The 19457-nt window shown below is 49.8% G+C and overlaps 1 protein-coding gene across 1 annotated transcript in view; it reads right to left on the reverse strand.

Moving 5' to 3' along the window:
* Positions 1-852: 852 nt before the first annotated feature.
* ca10a (carbonic anhydrase Xa) overlaps positions 853-19457 on the reverse strand; it is an 84960-nt gene continuing 66355 nt past the window's right edge. The window contains 7 exon segments of the mRNA XM_062474875.1: positions 853-948; positions 2374-2548; positions 2672-2803; positions 2805-2827; positions 4282-4354; positions 6991-7086; positions 13336-13521. Of these exon segments, the coding sequence (XP_062330859.1) occupies positions 902-948; positions 2374-2548; positions 2672-2803; positions 2805-2827; positions 4282-4354; positions 6991-7086; positions 13336-13521 (732 nt within the window). The 3' untranslated portion in view covers positions 853-901.

Genomic DNA, 19457 nt, shown 5'->3' on the forward strand with positions numbered 1-19457 from the left:
TCTGGCTGCTCTCAGACGTCTCGGAAGAAATAAATGTTTCTTGCTTCCAGACTAGCCTTAAGATTCATTGCCAATCACCTAAATCAGACGTACCTCCGCCCTCCCCACACGCAGTCTTTACCTTGAAGTTATTGACATGGTTAAGAACCCTACGTCAGTCAGACGTGATTACGGATGCAGCTGAAAGCTGCGGTGCTTCCCTGCGTTTGTCTCGCGACAGGGAAGGGAGTAGTGGAGAAAGATGTGTGCAAGAGAGGGGGAGTGTGTGGACAAGTGAGTGTGTGTGTGTGTGTGCCTGCGTGTGTGTGTGCGAAAGCAGTGTTTGTAGATGGGTTTGGGGTATGTGTGTGTGTGTGGAGGGGTTTGGGGTGTGTGTGTGTGTGTGGAGGGGTTTGGGGGGGGGGTGTGTGGGTGGAGGGGTTTGGGGGGGGGTGTGTGTGTGGAGGGGTTTGGGGGGGGGGTGTGTGGGTGGAGGGGTTTGGGGGGGGGGTGTGTGTGTGGAGGGGTTTGGGGGGGGGGTGTGTGGGTGTGTGTGTGGAGGGGTTTGGGGGGTGCGTGAGTGTTTCGATCTCTCAACAACTGCTGCACAGAATAAGAATTTCATCTGAGAGCGAGTGAGGGAGGGACAATGGAGAGAGGGAAGAAGACAAGATGCAAAGAGAGAAAGGGAGAGAGGGAACTACAGAGACAGAGGCAGAGGGGGGAGGGGGAGGGAGAGAGAGAGAGAGAGAGAGAGAGAGAGAGAGAGAGAGAGAGAGAGAGAGAGAGAGAGAGAGAGAGAGAAAGAGAGAGATAGATAGATAGATAGATAACTGGCAAGTTTGTCCACACTACAATAAACCCTGAAAAATGAGACAAGTAATAGTAGTGGGTTACCTCTGGCCCTCAATGTATTTACGCTTCAGGGGTAAAATTCACATTTGTGCAGCAGTTGCCCAGATATATTGGCTGAAACAGAGGAGAGGAGATGGTCAGCACACTGCATACACCACCTCCACCAATTAGCACACTGCATACAAAACCTCCACCAATCAGCACACTGCATACAAAACTTCCACCAACTAGCACACTGCATACAAAACCTCCACCAATCAGCACACTGCATACAAAACCTCCACCAATCAGCACACTGCATACGAAACCTCCACCAATCAGCACTGCATACAAAACCTCCACCAATCAGCACACTGCATACAAAACCTCCACCAATCAGCACACTGCATACAAAACCTCCACCAATCAGCACTGCTTACAAAACCTCCACCAATCAGCACACTGCATACAAAACCTCCACCAATCAGCACACTGCATACACCACCTCCACCAACCAGCACACTGCATACACCACCTCCACCAATCGTCCTACTGCATACACCACCTCCACCAATCAGCACACTGCATACACCACCTCCACCAATCAGCACACTGCATACAAAACCTCCACCAATCAGCACACTGCATACAGGTCATCCACCAATCAGCACACTGCATACATGCCCTCCACCAATCAGCCCACTGCATACACACCCTTCACCAATCAGCACACTGCATACACACCCTCCACCAATCAGCACACGGAAGACACCACCTCCACCAATTAGTCGGCCCATACATCACGACACACACAGGACCATCAGGCATGGACAGTGTCTGTCTGCCTGTCTGTCAGTGTGTGTCTGCCTGTTTGCTTGTCTGTCTCCCTGTCTGTCTGCATCAGACAGGACCTGAAACCTCTAAACGTGCAATGAATGCTCTACCACTGAGCTCTAACAATCACCCTCAAGAGGAAGAGGAGGAGGAGGAGGAGGAGGAGGAGGAGGAGGAGGAAGAGGAGTGAAGGGGTTCGCTAGTCTAAACTACACCCAGATTTCTCCCCTGAAAAGACACTACAGTATTATTCTCAACAGCAGCTGTGTGTGTGTGTCCTTAACACTAGTTTAATTCTATGAATCACTGTGTGTGTGTCCTTACCCCAACGCTACTAGCATAGTTGTATCCCTTCAAATCCTGTCAGTAGGACTGACATCTCATCATCTCATCTCATTATAACATCTACAGCTTTCATAGTCATGGTGGTATCTAGCAGATTCTAGTAGAAGTAATTTGTTTTAGTTTTGAATGAGTCATTCTATGTGTGTGTGAGGTGAGTGTATGTGTGAATAGAAGTGTGTGCGTGTGTATAGAAGTATGAGTGTGTGTGTGTGTGAGGTGAGTGTGTGTATGCGAGTGTGTGTGTATATGACGGTATGATGTGCATGCAAGAGTGAGTGCGTATAGTGCGAGGTGAGTGTACATTTATTTGATGCGTGCGTGACCGCACGTGGATATGAGTGTGCGAGGTGAGTGAGTGTGTGTGTGTGTGTGTGAGAGTACCTCGGTACTGCAGCCTCTGGGCCCGGTTGTTGGGGCAGTCCTTGCCCTGCGTGCTGAAGTTGATGTTGGTGCGTATGCAGCGGTTGTTGAGCGGCTGCACCGGGCGCACGTTGTCGCTCATGCTGATGAAGATCTGAGACGGCTGGTTCTGGCTCAGCAGACGCAGGGAGTGCATCTGAGGAGAGGAGGAGGAGGAGGAGAGAGGAGAGGCCGTGAGTGTGTGTACGTCTGTGCGTGTACGCCTGCGTGTGTGCGTCTCTGTGTGTGTGTGTGTGTGTGCGCGCGCCCCCCCCCCCACCTGCATCCGAGTGATGTACACCGGCTTGTTCATGAGGATCCAGGTGGCCGTCTCGAAGCAGGGCGGGATGGTCATGGAGCCCTCGTACGTGATGAAGCTGGACGTCTCGGGGTACACCTCCTCCATGTTGAGGGCCTGACAGCAGGTACGCATCATCTGGAGGGAGGAGAGGAGGGGGGGAGGGAGGGGAGGAGGGGACGGGAGGGGGGAGGGAGAAAGTAAGGAGAGAGGGGGAGAGGTAGAAGGGGTAAGGACAAGGATGAGGAAGGAGAGAGAGAGCAAAGAGAGAGGGGAGGGATGGAGAGGTGTGAGAGAGGAGAAAAGAGAGAAAGAAGAGAAATGGGAGAAAGAGAGTGTATTGAGACACATCTTTCCAAATGCATGATTCAAATCATCCTTAGTATTGTACAATATATGGATTACCTTAACAACGAACACCTATTCTCCTAAACTCTAAGCTGAGCTGGAGAGCTCAGTTCAGCCAGACTATAGGAGACACAAACCCCTTCTACGAAAACAGACTCCTAGCCAGCGAGGTAGGGAGAGACACAGACTTCAGAAAAACACACACACATATACACACACACACGCACAGTCCTCCAGCAAACACATCAGAAAATAATACCACAAAAACACCCTAAAAACCTCATTTGTAATCCCCTGTACATCAGTCCAGAGTATCATCCATTAGTGGGGCGAGCCCTGGGACTCCAAGCACAGAGAGCTCTCCTAGTTCCACATCAATAACATTTGGATGGCAGTGTGTATGTTTGCGTATGTATTCATGTGTGTGTATGTATTTATGTGTGTGAATGTGTGTGTTATCATGTGTATGCGTGTAGTGCGTGAGTGCCAGTGGGAATCGATTTAAAATATACATGGCAGGGCAAGCAGCACTGCTGGTTGTAGAAAGGTATGCTGGAGGACGCACACTGCAAGTGTGTGTATGTGTGTGTGTGTGTGAGAGAGAGAGGGAGAGAGAGAGAGAGAGAGAGGGAGAGAGAGAGAGAGAGGAGAGAGAGAGAGAGAGAGAGAGAGAGAGAGAGAGAGAGAGAGAGAGAGAGAGAGAGAGAGAGAGAGAGAGGGAGAGAGAGAGAGAGAGTTCTGACAGTTAACAAGGCCCACTCTCTTCCCCCAAGGTTCCCCTCCTCCCCTCCCCCCCCCCCCCCCCCCCCGCCACCCCCCCCCCCCCCTCCCCTCTCTCAGCCCTCCAGCGGTCTCCAAGGCCCTCCCCACCACCAGGGGTCATGATGGCGAATCTGGCCTTCATCCGCTCCCCCATTAGTCCAATTATGGGCCTTCTTTTTTCCCCGTCCGCCGCGGGCGCTGTCCTCAGCGGTGCAGCCTGTCCAACATGGCCGCCAGAGAGAGCAGGGAGCTGTCAGGATGAAGCCAGGCTGTGGTCCGTGCCAGGGTAACAGACTCATCCTCAGAGAAGACGTCCCACGTGGACGAGTGTTTGAAATCAATTATTTCTCTCCTCTTTTATCTCTGCCTCCTTGTCCCCCTCCCTCTCTCTTTCTCTTTCTCCCCCTCCACCCCTCTGTATCTACACCTTCACCACCTCTCTTTGGCCACCTTTTGCATTCAAGGTTATTTCTTTAGCTTACTTTTGTATGTTATTCTTGTGATGGTATCTCTATTCAACATCCGATTCAGGAAGGAGTTCGAAGTCTCGGCTATCTGGAAGACAAGAAGCAGAGTAGATAAATCATGCACCATGCTGGAGACAGACACTCACATTGTCTACGTGTGTGTGTTGTGTGTGTGTGTGTGTGAGCTGCTGTCTGCAGTACACAGCTGCACACACATACTCAGTGAACACAAAAGCAGAAAGCGTTTTCGACAAAAGATCAGCTGTTTGCTTGTGAATCAAGTCTGTGAGAGGAGCAACATTCCTCACTCAGGACTGAAAGCCCCCCTGCTACTCTTCCTCTCCTCCTTCCTCTCCCCCCCGCCTTCTCCTCCTCCTCCTCCTCCTCCTCCTACCCCACCCTCCTCCTGGCGCGCCATCTCTTCCTCCCACATCCTTCTCTTTTATCCTCTCCTTCCCCCTCTCCTCCTCCTCTGCCTTCACCATCTCCTCCACTCCTCCCTCTCCTCCACTCCTCCCTCTCCTCCTCCTGACTAAGCTTTTTTTTTTTTTTTACAGCTCTAATGGCCGCCCTCATCTCCGAGTGATTAAGCAGAGCAGAGCTCCCAGCGTCACTGGAACTCAAGTGATGCCCTCCTCGACCTGTTCTCCAGGTGGCCCAAACCGTAACCAGGCGCTCGATGCTCTCTCTCTCTCTCTCACTCTCTCTCTCTCTCTCTCTCTCCCTCTCTCCCTCCCTCCCTCACTCCACCTTCTCTCCCTCTTTCTCTCTACTATTCTATCACTTTCTCTCTCCTCCCTCTCCCTATTTATTTCTCCTGATTCTGTCTCTCCTCCTCCCTTTCTTCTTCTCTCCTCCCCTCCCTCTCTCTTCTCCCTCTCTCTCCTCTATCTCCTTCATTCTATTCTTTTCTCACTCTCTCATTCTCATTCTGTCTTGCTCTCTGTCTCTTCTCTCCTTCGCTCTTACTCTTCTTCTGTCTTGCTCTTTCTAACCTTCTCACTCCTCGCACTTTTTCCTACTCTCTCTCTCTCTCTCTCTCTCTCTCTCTCTCTCTTTCTCCCTCTCTATTTCTCTCTCTCTCTCTCTCTCTGAATAACATGTTTAATGTTTTGGTGGTAAAACACCTAGGGCGGTTGAAGACCATCTGTCTCTTCCAGGAAGCAATTAGAGAGCGTTCTGTCACGTTTAGAGAGTGTTAGAGGCCCACACGAGAGGCGGACGAGAAAGAAAGAGAGAGAGAGTGAGAGAAAGAGGGATGAGATGGAGAGAGAGAGACTCGAGGAGCATGCCGACTCAACATATGTAAAACCAAAATCTGGAACAGGACAACTGTCGACACAAACGTCTTTAATCTACCAGTCACAATTACATCCCTTCAAATACAGTTTATCTATCCTCCTTTTATATATCCTGGGTATATATACTCCACTATTTGAGGAGTCGTCGATGTATTGCACTGCAGGAAAGTTGACATCCTTTGTTCTCTCCTCTGTGTCTCTGTATGGGACGCCCCGATTGTGTTTCCATGGTGACCCGGCACAGTGCCAACCCTCTGGCATTTCCAGCTCATATTACTTTTACGTTTACGTAAAAGTTACGTTTACTCACGTAAACACTCCCCAAGAACAGAACATCACATATCGTGTAAATAGGGTCTGTCACAGAATCACTTTGAGCCAGGTCACTTTGACCCGAAAACACGTTTTTAGATGTGAATTATACACACATTAAAAATGATTACACATTTCAAAATTATAAAGTGGTTATGCCCTTTTACGTATCGGATGTCACCAAAGCAGTTTATGGGAGACTTTTGACAGCGGGAGTGGAGTCGTTAGGCTAATTAGAACGTTACATTTTGCCTCAGCTGACAGTAGCTAACATATATCTCTTGTTTCCACGCATTAAAATTATATTTCCCAGTCTAAATAATTCATACAGATTATGAAAGCCAAGGTTTTGTTTCATTAGAATCTGTTAAAAGCCAAAATGGACAAGAATCTGTGTATAATTTGCCATCATCGCGTCTTCCGACTGATTCTGTGAGAGCGCGTCACCCACCCCCAGCCTCCACCCTCCCATCCCTATCTTCCACCCCCCATTTCCAGCCTCCACCCCCAGCCTCAACCACCCCCCAGCCTGAAGCCAGGACACAGAGAGGCAGCACTCCTCTCCAACCATTACGCTCTGGCAGAAACACAGGGTTTCTGTCCACATGGCATAATTACCTTGCTAATTGCCGGAGATGCGACATCTCTGAGCTTTGGTATTTATTCATTTATTTCATCTCAGCGAGAGGAGGACGAGTCGACCTTCCGCGCGAAGGATAGTTCTGAACGCGAATTAGCAGACATGTCGCTAGAAGACGCGGTTAATCGCCGTGGCAATCGGCACCGTGGCGACGCATGGCTCCCTGTGGAGTCGCTACCCTCGTCGTCAAGGTGAGTCTCCAGGAAGGTGGAGAAGCACTTCCTGTGATGACGTTAAATATCCTGTCTACTCTGACCTGTCTGTTCATCCTACTTCTACTCAGCCAATCACAAGCCTGTTGCCAGGCACAAATCAAAAAGCAACACTTTACATGAAGTTTACATCAACTACCATGTGTAAGGTTACTACCAACTTACCCCAACTTACCAACTTACCACTTACCCAGCCTCTTCCACTTGTGTAATAATGAACCGCTGAACCATGATGCAGAGTTACTGTTGAGAAGCTCACCTTCATGAATATGGAGACGACCACCAGGCCGTTGGGACTCTTGGCTGCCTCTGTGTAGTTGGTGTAGAGCTCATGGTTGTAGTGGATCAGCTGCACCTGCAGGGAGAAAAAGAAGAGGAGGAGGAAGTCAAACTAGAGAGAGAGAGAGAAAAGAGGAGGAAGTCAAACTAGAGAGAGAAGAAGAAGAGGAGGAGGAAGTCAAACTAGATAGAGAAGAAGAAGAGGAGGAGGAAGTCAAACTAGAGAGAGAAGAAGAAGAGGAGGAGGAAGTCAAACTAGAGAGAGAAGAAGAAGAGGAGGAGGAAGTCAAACTAGAGAGAGAAGAAGAAGAGTAGGATGAAGTCAAACTAGAGAGAGAAGAAGAAGAGTAGGAGGAAGTCAAACTAGAGAGAGAAGAAGAAGAGGAGGAGGAAGTCAAACTAGAGAGAGAAGAAGAAGAGTAGGAGGAAGTCAAACTAGAGAAAGAAGAAGAAGAGGAGGAGGAAGTCAAACTAGTGAGAGAAGAAGAAGAGGAGGAGGAAGTTAAACTAGAGAGAGAAGAAGAGGACGAGGATGTCAAACTAGAGAGAGAAGAAGAGGAGGAGGAAGTCAAACTAGAGAGAGAAGAAGAAGAGTATGAGGAAGTTAAACTATAGAGAGAGAAAAGAAGAGGTTGTCGAAAGTTGACAAAAGTTTACTTTTGAGTGCGTACGAATGCGTACAAACAAATGGTTGTTTCAAAACTGAACACTGGCCTGTCGGCACAAAGGTTCCGAAAACGCCCGCCCTGTGCAGACAGGTGAGTAGAAAACACTGTGATGGGAATGTGGCGTGTTGTGACAAGTTTGGGGAAGATTGACAGATTGTACCCATCCACTCTCAGGGAATGGCGTCTCTCTGAGAAAAAGAAAGACAGAAAGAAAGAGAGCGAAAAAGAGAGGACTGTGTAGATTGTTGTGGTTGCTAGGCAAGCGTTTGCTCGTGTCTACAGTTGAGCGTTTCTCTCCTGAATGGTTCTGGCTCGGTGCTCGACAGTTTGACCTGTGGAAATAAAGAGGCTTAGAAAGAGAATAGCGTGCTGTTGCAGGGCTCAACCATGACCCCCGTCACTGCAGAGCAGCAAGAATCCACAGAATGGAGTTTCAGTGAACCTTATCTCAACTTCTAGAGAAAAAGAGGTATTCATTTACTCATCCTTACTCAGCTTCTGTTTAGAGTTTGCGAATGTTCCCAGAAACGTTATTTATGTGTGTGTGTGTTGAGGAGGGTTGGTTCTTGTCTTTCCGTCTCAGTGTCTACAAGTTCATGTACGTGGTTGGATTTAATGTTGCCTGTGAAGTTTTGTTTTTGTTGAATACTTTCTTGTACTTGTTGTCTGTATTTGCTTATTACTTCCCCCTGGCTGCTCTCCAGATGTGTCACACAGAGCTGCAATGGAGTCAGGCATTAAGGAACCTTTCGGATACGGAGCATTCCGGATCACTCTGTGCGCATCTGTGATCTCTCTCTCTCGGCAACACCCCGCATCCACCCCCCCCCCCCCCGACCCTCCCCACCTCCCAGCGGACCTGGCGACAGCAGAGCATCATACATAAACAACTGGAGGGGAGCACAGCGATGACAGGATGGCGGGGTGGGGGGGGGGGGGGGGGGGCTCAGAGACGCAGCTCGTCCACAGACCAATCAAGCAGAGGGGGGAAGCGATCAGGCTTGTGAAGATCCTGATTAGATTTCCAGTTGGAGAGAGGCAGAGGTTGTCTGTGCAGCTCCCCTGATCCCTCCGCAGTAAACTGGGGAAAGTTGCTGCGGGAGGTGGGTGGGGAGGGGGTGTGGGGGTATGGGGGGCTGGAGAAGATGGGGGGGGGGGCTGGAGGAGGGGGTGTGGGGGTGCAGAGCAGGGAGAACAGGATGCTGCAGACAAGAGAGATTGAGTGAGGAGGAGAAAACGGACAGAAAATGAGAGCGGGACAGGCAGGGAGAGAAAGAGAGAGTCGATGGATGACGGGAGCAAAATAGCGACCACGACTCCAGACACACTCTCATTCCCACACACTGTCTCAGACACATATACACTCTCAAATACAGGCTCAATAGCCAACAGCTGTTAGTCACACAGATATAGAGGCAGCAACATGGTGAGGGATAGAAGCAGACTGAGACACAGACAGGCTGTTGTCTGTGTGTGTGTGTATGGGTGTGTGAGCGTGTGGATGTCTGTGTGTGTGTGTGACAGTGTGTGTGTGTGTGTATGTCTATGACCATGAGTGTGTGAGGATGTGTGTGTGTGTCTGTGCATTTGTGAGTCTATGTGTAAGCGTGTGAGTGTGTGTGTGCTTGTGTCTACAGTATGTGTGTGTGTGATGGCTGTGTGTGTGTGTGAACTTGTGTCTGTGTGTGTGTCCAGTCATAGGGGTTTCTCTAGGAGACCTGACAGCCTCTTTATGGCGTGACGGCCAGACTGGGAGGCCCAGTAAAATATGAAGACAGGAAGTCGATACAGGAAGAGAGATGGACACTGCTAACAGGCTGAGCGGAAGCTACTGGAATGGAACTGTCTCCCCTCCTCTTTCTTCTCCTCCTCCTGTCGGTCCCCCTCTATCTCTTCTTCTGTTCTCTCCCCTCTCCCCTCTCACTGTATCCTCTCTCCACCGGCTCTCTCTCCTCTTTGTCCTTCTTCCCTTTACCTTCCTGTTTCTCTCCTCCTCAAACCAACACCAATTTGTTATAATCCCAATAATCTCTCTGCCTCTCACACACTCACCACATCCCCCTCCTTCTCTCTATCCCCCCTCCGCCCCTTGACCACCTTTCACCCGAGAGGGAGGCTGAGGAGGGCATGGCAGATCTCTGCGGTTAAACTCCAGTGAGAACCAGTCCAACAGCAGATGTCTGTGGTTAAACTGCAGGTAGATCCACAGTCTAACAGCAGATCTCTGTGGTTAAACTCCAGGTAGAACCACAGTCTAAAAGCAGATCTCTGCAGTTAAACTCCAGTGAGAACCAGTCCAACAGCAGATCTCTGTGGTTAAACTGCAGGTAGATCCACAGTCTAACAGCAGATCTCTGTTGTTAAACTGCAGGTAGATCCACAGTCTAACAGCAGATCTCTGTTGTTAAACTGCAGGTAGTTCCACAGTCTAACAGCAGATCTCTGTTGTTAAACTGCAGGTAGATCCACAGTCTAACAGCAGATCTCTGTTGTTAAACTGCAGGTAGATCCACAGTCTAACAGCAGATCTCTGTTGTTAAACTGCAGGTAGATCCACAGTCTAACAGCAGATCTCTGTTGTTAAACTGCAGGTAGATCCACAGTCTAACAGCAGATATATGTGGTTAAACTCTGGGTTAAGGTTAGTACCCTAGGGTTCTGTGGTCCAATAGATGGACAACCCCTCTCATACTCTGCAACAGAGACAAACACTACTGCAGCTTTGGGTTTTCTAATCAATAACTTTCTCACACACACACGCAACCCCCCCCCCCCCCCCACAGACACACATTCTTTCATTCAGGTTGCCTCACACATTAACTCCGGGTGATTTCCTCTATTCCTCCAAATGCTGAATTTGGTTTTAATGAGGAGATTTGCACCATCGCTACCTTCACTGCGAGTTAAACCGTGTTGTTTTGTGAGCGATGATAATTAGTTGCAGCAGCAGCAACAACAACAACAACTAAATAAGAGGCACAAAGCGCAGGGCTAAAAAAGTGAAATCGAATCAGGAAGTGTTAGTGTGTGTAGGACTATTACGCAGATCACAGAAACACCGTTTGTTTAGACTATTAGACACATCACAGAGTCAGTCTGACACACCCTTTTCCCGCCTTTTTCGAAAAGCCCTTCCCGCCGCTGCGCCTGTTGTCATCCTCTCTCGTCGAACGCGGAAACGAGTTTGACTACTGCCCCCCCCTCAGCCGACGTCAAACAGTCAAGTATGTACTTGGGTGACTTGATAGGAACAAAAGTACGTTTTGATCCATTTCTGCACACGCAGACTCTACACGGGCCTATCAGACAGGATCAAGATAATCTGCTACCACACCTGGCAATCCGCTGGAGAACAGATGTCTGTGAGTGCCGCCCGTACGACAGAGCAAGAGAAATAATACCTGGGATATCTTCTTAACACATATTAAGTCCTAGGTGTTTCATTTTCAGATATGCCTGTGAATAGGCTTGAGGCGACAGCAGCAGAAACATGATTATTATTATCGTTCTTATTATAAGGGATGTTGTCGTGGTTTCACATGGTGTAGTCAGCCTCTCACAGGCCCCCCTGAGAAGAAAGGAACGGAGAGATAAGGGAAAGAAGACAGAAGAAGACAGAATAAGACAGGAGAAGAAAGAGAGATAAAGGGTTTTGAGGTGGTTGGCGGTTTGATGGGGGATAGCTCGCTCTCTGCTCTATTTCTTCTTTCATCTGCCTTCTTCTCCACTCTTTCTCCTCTCTCTCCCTTTCTCTCTTTTTCTGTTCATTCCTTTCTCTTTCTCTCTCTCTTTGTCTCACCTCGCTCTTTCTCTCGCTTGCTCCTTCCAAGTTCTCCCTTTCTCCTCCACACAGTGCTCTTTCTTTCTTTCTCTCTTTCTTCTCTCTCTCTCTCTCTCTCTCTCTCTCTCTCTCTCTCTCTCTCTCTCTCTCTCTCTCTCTCTCTCTCTCTCTCTCTCTCTCTCTCTCTCTCTCTCTCTCTCTCTCTCTCTCTCTCTCTCTCTCTCTCTAAGCAGGCAGCAAAGCAGCTTCCGTCTCTAGGCTGGCTTAGAGGGATGTTGTGGTTTTTTAACTTTTTAATATGTATCACTTAGTTCTCATTTCAAGGACATGCACAGACGCCCTCCTTCCCTTCCGCCGTCAGCCCATTTCCATTTTGAATGATTTTAGTGAACCTCAGTGGTTTGAAATCTCTTTCAAAGAGGTTGGCTGAGTGGATGGCTGGGTGGATGGATGAGGGAGGAGGAGTAGGTGGATAGACGAGGTTGCCTCTGTCCCCGTAATTGTAGCTGTATTTTTTTTTTTGGGGGGGGGGGGGGGGCTGTGGTTGTTTGCAGTGAGCGAGGATTCTGGGATGTGAGGCTCTAGCTCACCTCTAGCCTCACCCATCCCCATCCCAGCCCTGCTTCACCCTGCCCCCAGCCTCACACTGCCTCCAGCCTCAGCCTCGTCCAGGTATCAGACATGCAGGGGCTCAGCCCTGCTCCTGGGTGATAAGAGCGCAGCCCTGCACAGACCCGGGAGTGGTGCTGCTCTCATCTCCTCCTCTGCCTCCTGCTCTCCAGGCCTCAGAGAACATTGCCTGTCAGAAAGCTGTGTTGTCACCCCCACCCCCCCCTGCACCTCTCCCTCCTCCCCATCTCCATCATCTGCCCTCCCCTGTACCCCTCCTCCTCCCTCTCCCCCCCATCCCCCTCCTTCTAGCTCCTCCTTCCCCACCCCTCCTCCTGGATTTCAACGTCTGTGTGCCAGAGAACAACCTCGTCACCCGCGGCGACCCAACAATCAAGCTCACGCCAGCCGCCGACCCCGATGAAAAACAAAGAGCTGGCGAGTCCGCATTCACACCTCCCTCCACCTCCCCTCCCTGCCCCTCTCCTCCCCTCCGTCGGATTGGATAATAACAAACACTTGTTTTATTACCTTCTAGAGAACCATCAGGTCTCAGCTGCAGGGAGGGCAAAATGATTCTCATTAATTACAGTGCGTTTCCCTGTCAGGAACACAATTATTAGCTCACAAACAGGTTATTCTTACAGTTGGGTGGCGAGGGGGCTGGAGAGACTCACTGACTGTGTTAAATGATCAAAAGCAGGATGGATAAAGACAAGGTTCCTCTCCTCACTCTGGTGCTAGCACACCGATTCAGATCTTCTCTTCTCAGGGGCCACAACGTCGAACTGACTGGTAACTGGTAATGAGAGAATGTGTGGGTGTAGCCCGTTGGTGAAGCATGTGAGTGAAGATCAAGGGGTTGCTGGTTCAAATCCACCCTGTATGTCTCTTGGTATAAAAGGATCTGCAAGGGCCTCGGTGGCTCACTGAATAAGATCAAGTACAACTTAGGCTTAAGAGAGAAGGCCTGTCTTACACCCCCCTGTCTCACCTCTCCAGAGAAGGCCTGTCGTACAGCCCCCTGTCTCACCTCTCCAGAGAAGGCCTGTCTTAGACCCCCCTGTCTCACCTCTCCAGAGAAGGCCTGTCTTACACCCCCCTGTCTCACCTCTCCAGAGAAGGCCTGTCGTACAGCCCCCTGTCTCACCTCTCCAGAGAAGGACTGTCTTACACCCCCCTGTCTCACCTCTCCAGAGAAGGCCTGTCGTACAGCCCCCTGTCTCACCTCTCCAGAGAAGGCCTGTCTTACACCCCCCTGTCTCACCTCTCCAGAGAAGGCCTGTCCGTTGAGCAGGTGCTCCGAGCCCTGACCGTCCTCGCTGCCGAAGTGAAGCCGGACCTCCTCCAGACGGTGGCTGTACGTCATTGGTCCGCCCGAGATGTTTACCAGGTGCTCCTTGTCCAATCGCAGAGAGACGTGGCGGCCAGTGTTGTACATGGTCCCGCCCACCTGGAGGAGGACAGGAAGAGGAGGGGTTAGACTGGTGCTGTTTGGTAGAGAACAGGAAGAGGAGGGGTTAGACTGGAGAGGACAGGAAGGGGGGGAGTTAGATCAGCGCTGGGTATGCTTGGTTATGATCTTTAAAACACATTTTACATTTTATTCTTTTTGCGCATTTTCCCCACCAGTGAACACACAGTCAGCATGATTCCTGTGACGGTCAGACTCTGCTTTGAAAGATCTTCATTTCAGACACCCCAAGATCAATCCTCTCTCGACAGCAACTTGTTATGTACTTCCACTCACTTCTCTCCTTATCTCCTACACCCCCCCTCCCTCCCCCCCCCCTCCCACCGCAGCCCCCCCCCACCCCTTCAATGACTCAACCCTCCTCACACACACCGCTGTCGGGCCCCACAGAAGTGGATGATGTCATGATATGAACATCAGAATCCAACTCTCTCAGGTTGAAGCTTGGGAGTTGACCCAACAACCATCTGGTGTCTGGTACTGACCCAGCAACAGCAGCAGCAGCAGCACACCTCCAGTATGGGCCCCCCTCACCCCTCTCCTCTACTCTGGGCCCCCCTAACCCCTCTCCTCCACTCTGGGCCCCCCTAACCCCTCTCCTCCACTCTGGGCCCCCCTAACCCCTCTCCTCCACTCTGGGCCCCCCTCATCCCTCTCCTCCACTCTGGGCCCCCCTAACCCCTCTCCTCCACTCTGGGCCCCCCTAACCCCTCTCCTCCACTCTGGGCCCCCCTAACCCCTCTCCTCCACTCTGGGCCCCCCTAACCCCTCTCCTCCACTCTGGGCCCCCCTAACCCCTCTCCTCCACTCTGGGCCCCCCTAACCCCTCTCCTCCACTCTGGGCCCCCCTAACCCCTCTCCTCCACTCTGGGCCCCCCTCATCCCTCTCCTCCACTCTGGGCTCCCCTCACCCCTCTCCTCCACTCTGGGCTCCCCTCACCCCTCTCCTCCACTCTGGGCTCCCCTAACCCCTCTCCTCCACTCTGGGCCCCCCTAACCCCTCTCCTCCACTCTGGGCCCCCCTCATCCCTCTCCTCCACTCTGGGCCCCCCTAACCCCTCTCCTCCACTCTGGGCCCCCCTAACCCCTCTCCTCCACTCTGGGCCCCCCTAACCCCTCTCCTCCACTCTGGGCCCCCCTAACCCCTCTCCTCCACTCTGGGCCCCCCTCTTCCCTCTCCTCCACTCTGGGCCCCCCTCACTCTGCGACATACACCCAGACCGGCGCTGGATTAGGAACCCGAACCTCCGATCAGGAGAAACAATGTTATCAGCTACAACACTTCAGCCACAAAGGAGGGAGAGAGAGAGAGAGAGAGAGAGAGAGAGAGAGAGAGAGAGAGAGAGAGAGAGAGAGAGAGAGAGAGAGAGAGAGAGAGAGAGAGAGAGAGAGAGAGAGAGAGAGAGAGAGAGAGAGAGAGAGAGAGAGAGAGAGAGAGAGAGAGAGAGAGAGAGAGAGAGAGAGAGAGGATGGATAAAGACACAGGAGTGTGTCTTCAGAGACATAGACAGTGTGAATCAGCTCTCCATCGATTGGCTGTGTGCTTTTAAAAGAGGGAAATGCGTTGAGCGTGCGAGCGGTGAATAACGATCTCTATCAGCACATCTCTTTATTTATTTATATTCAGCAGCCGTTTCAAAGTAAACCATTGATATTCCACACACTGCTTCACCAGAGCATCCAAAGCTCTTATCTTGCTCGTTCTCTTTTTCTCTCTGTATTTTTTCTCCCCCCTCCGTCTCTCCTCTTCTCATGCTCCCTCCCTCCCTCTCTGCCTCCCCTCTCCCCACTTTTCCACGTGCCTTCAAAAGGATTTTCCCTCCAAATTTCGCAAGACCGAGACTGTGGTAAAGACGTGTTTACCACACATGGTACATTCACAGCATTATAGTACAACTGAAGCCTCAGTGATCTGCATGAGGATAGTGGTAGGAAAGAGGAGCTATAGAGAGAGGGAGAGAGAGAGAGAGAGAGAAGAAGAGAGAGAAAGGATAGAGATGGAGAGTTGCAGGCAGGGACCTACAGAAGGAGGAGGAAGAAGTGGAGGAGGAAGTGGAGGAGGAAGAGGAGGAGGAAGAGGAGGAGTAGGAAGTGTAGGAGGAAGAGGAAGAGGAGGAAGTGGAGGAGGAAGTGGAGGAGGAAGTGGAGGAGGAAGTGGAGGAGGAAGAGGAGGAGGAAGTGTAGGAGGAAGAGGAGGAGGAAGTGTAGGAGGAAGAGGAGGAGGAAGTGTAGGAGGAAGAGGAGGAGGAAGAGGAGGAGGAGGAAGTGGAGGAGGAAGAGGAGGAGGAAGGTGGAGGTGGAGGAAGAGTGGAGAGCTGGAGGGTTTGTTGTGAGCTTTCTAACACTTACCGGACCACCTGCAGAGCACAGCAGGACAGGACCAGAACACACAAGTCCACATCAGGGGTTTGAATAAATCACACTTTAAATTAACTTTCCCATATGTGTTTCTTAAACACCATTGGTTTTATTTACAGCAGTTGTTGAGTTGGTGTTATTTACATTATTATTTACATCTTACGTTTACAATAAGTTCTGTATGATAATCAACAAAAATACTGAACTACTTAACAGCCCGCACCATCAACCATCTACATATAGGAGGGTATAGTGGTTAGACCCCTTGGCTACAGATCAGGTCACAGGTTCAATTCCTCTCAGTTCAGTATGTTATTTTGGCAAAAAGTCATGATAAAAAAAAGAAGTCAAATGATACACGACATGGATGCTGTTTCCCATGTTCCCAGATGATGTCTATGAACAACGCCTTGACCACAAAGGTCTTTCCCTGGCCTCCCTCACTGCTGAGGATTGTGGGTAGGGAATGACATGGTTTTCTGGGCTGTGTGTGTGCTCACGGTTGATTGGACGAGGCAGGGTAAATGGGGGGTGACTGGGTGAGACGCGAGGGTAGTGGAGTGTGGTGAGACCGGCGGAGGTAATGGTGTTTACTGGAGAGAGCCAGAGAGAGATCCGTGACACCTGCAGTATACTCATGTCTCTCCTGACTTTGAGAGGAAGGAGGCGGAGAGCAAGCTAGCGAGAGGGAGGTAGAGTGTGTGTGTTTCTCACTGCAGAGTGTGTTAGTGTAAAGTGTAGGTATCGCAAGCACCACCATTAGCAGAAAATAACTCTGCTCAAGGATTCATCTTAATACTTCCAGGCACGAAGTGTCGATTCCTGGCTGCTTTAATCTCTCAACTGTTGTGCGTATGACGTGCAACCCTGCTCCGAAAACACATCTAATCGCCATGGGGACCAGAGTTGTTGTTCGGGCTCAGCGTTTGCGCTCGGCGTTCAAGAGGCGACGTGCTGATTGGGCTTTGCTTTCGGTTGTCATGCTGCCACGAAAACACACACACACACAGTACAACCGAGCAGACACACACACACGCAAGCACATACACACACACACAGACAGTTTGAATACACGCTGAAAGATAACAAATTGTGGACCATGTTTGGTAGAAACCCTAACAGACATGTTCCATGTTTTCTGTGTTTGATATTTGATGGATTTCTCACAGGAAGTCTTCCTGGAGAACTCCACAGGACTGGAGGACTATGGAACACAGTGTACTACATGAACATGAACATAGCACTGCTTGTAGCTACAGGTGTTCCTTTGTGTGTGTGCTGTGTGTGCGTGTGCGTGTGCGTGGGGGTGTGTGTTTGATCTCTGATCACACAGAGCCTGCAGGAGTGGTCAGAACACTGCGAGGAAGGAAGGAAGGAAGGCAAAAGAGAGAGAGAGACACAAACAGAGACTGAAGAAGGCAAACCTTTAGTAAAAATCAAGTGAATCTTCTTCCACTTCAGTAGAGCACGTTCAAACGATCCTCAGCTTAAGCTGTCAGAAAGCTCAAGAGCAAGAAGGCGAAACCCGATGCTATCCGTTCCACAACAGCACCTCCCCTCCCTGGCCCGCACAAACAACATTAAACGTTTTTTGTTCAATAACATGGTTTTAATTTGCTCTGCGATGCCTCTGCAAAGCACTGGAGCCTCCTGGACCAGGTAATACTGATTGCAGGGTGATACCTCATCACTGCTAACAGCCCCGGCAGCGTAAAAAGGTCATAAAACAAGATGGCTGCCAGCAGAGAAGAAGGGGGATTTACTAATACCGTGCCGGCTCCTACATTAGCTAGCTAAAGTGTCTGAGCAGGTAATGAAAACCTTAGAACTGACGAGTAAACACATTGATCAGTATGACTCACCCCTCATCTCGGTATGGGTGACTGAATTCACTATGTAATAACATCTTTACTAAATCTACCACAACTGTTTACCATAGGTGGCTCATTGCCAAAACCCTCCATAGAAGACTATTGAACGAGGCATGTTTAGTTGCGGTACCTAATGACTCCAAGCTTATCTGAGTGCCAAACAGTAACATTATCATCAACCCTACCTGTATACCAGTTGCCATGGTCGACTAATAAACTCTATTGATATGAATTAATTACAAACACCCCATCTGTGACACATCAACAGGGTGCGAGTGTGAATTTAGTGTGTGCAAAATGGATTGTATACATGGGTACTCAGAGACAAAGAGAGAGAGATGAAAAGATGAAAAGTATAGAAAGAGAGAGCGAGAGAGATGTTTAGAAAGAGGGAGAGAGAGGAGAGGGAGAGTATAAGAGAGAGCGAAGGAGATGTATAGAAAGAGAGAGCGAAGGAGATGTATAGAAAGAGAGCGAAGGAGATGTATAGAAAGAGAGAGCGAAGGAGATGTATAGAAAGAGGGAGAGAGAGGAGAGGGAGCGTTAGAGAGAGACCTTACTTGTGTAATGTGGTATGAATATGTTTAAATATTATGTGTGTGTATCTGTGTGTATATAAGTGTAAGTATGTATATGGCTGTGATGTATATAGATAATAAATATTTCAGTTATTCAAACGTTGCTTTGGCAATATAAAAAAAGAAATCATACCAATAAAGCCCATTGAATTGAAATTGAATTGAGAAAGATGGAGAGTGAGAGGGAGAAAGAGAGAGCGACAGAGATGTATAGAAAGAGGGAGGGAGAAAGTGGAGAAAGATACAAAGAGAGAGAGAGATAGATAGAGAGAGAGAGAGTGAGTGAGAGAGAGAGAGAGAGAGTGAGAGAGAGAGAGAGAGAGAGAGAGAGAGAGAGAGAGAGAGAGAGAGAGAGAGAGAGAGAGAGAGACAGAGAAGAAAGAAAGAGCACTGTGTGGGAAGGTCCATGGAGTCTGGTTGAGGTTTTAGATTGTGCACTTCCACTGTCATGCTCTAGGTGGAGCTTCACTGACGCGTTCCCCTCACAATGAAGAAGAAGAAGAAAGCATGAATAAAACTTCCTGTGAACAGCCTACCGCTGCAGAAGAAGACAGCATGAGTAAACTTCCTGGGAACAGCCTGCTAGTGCATTAACAGTATTCACGGCTGGAGGCCTCCATCACAACACTGAATAGTTGCTCATCTCAAAGGGGATGACACACATCTACTTTAGATGAGAAAGAACATGGCTCTCTCTATCTCTTTCTGTGTCTCATTCAGTCTAACAATCTCTCTCTGTCTCTATCTTCCGCACTTTTTCTTTATCTTTCTCCTACCACTCCCCCTCTTCCCCTCTGCCCACCCTACCTACTCTCTCTATGCTCCTCATGCTCTCTCTCTCTCTCTCTCTCTCTCTCTCTCTCTCTCTCTCTCTCTCTCTCTCTCTCTACCTCCCCACTTTCTTCCACACTCAATCCTCCTCCTGCTTTATCTCTATCAGTGCTGCTATCCCTCCCCAATAGGGCTCCCCAGTGTTAGACCCTGCTATGACTCACTGTCCTCTCCTCTATCCACATCCATTCCTGAACGCTGGATATCTACTGGCCCCTAGCCCAGCTAACTGGACTCGGTAGCCATTTTAGAGTCAGCTGTCCGGGAAAAGGCAGAC

The sequence above is a fragment of the Osmerus eperlanus genome, chromosome 12 (genome assembly GCF_963692335.1).
Source record: "Osmerus eperlanus chromosome 12, fOsmEpe2.1, whole genome shotgun sequence".
NCBI classification, from domain to species: Eukaryota; Metazoa; Chordata; class Actinopteri; order Osmeriformes; family Osmeridae; genus Osmerus; species Osmerus eperlanus.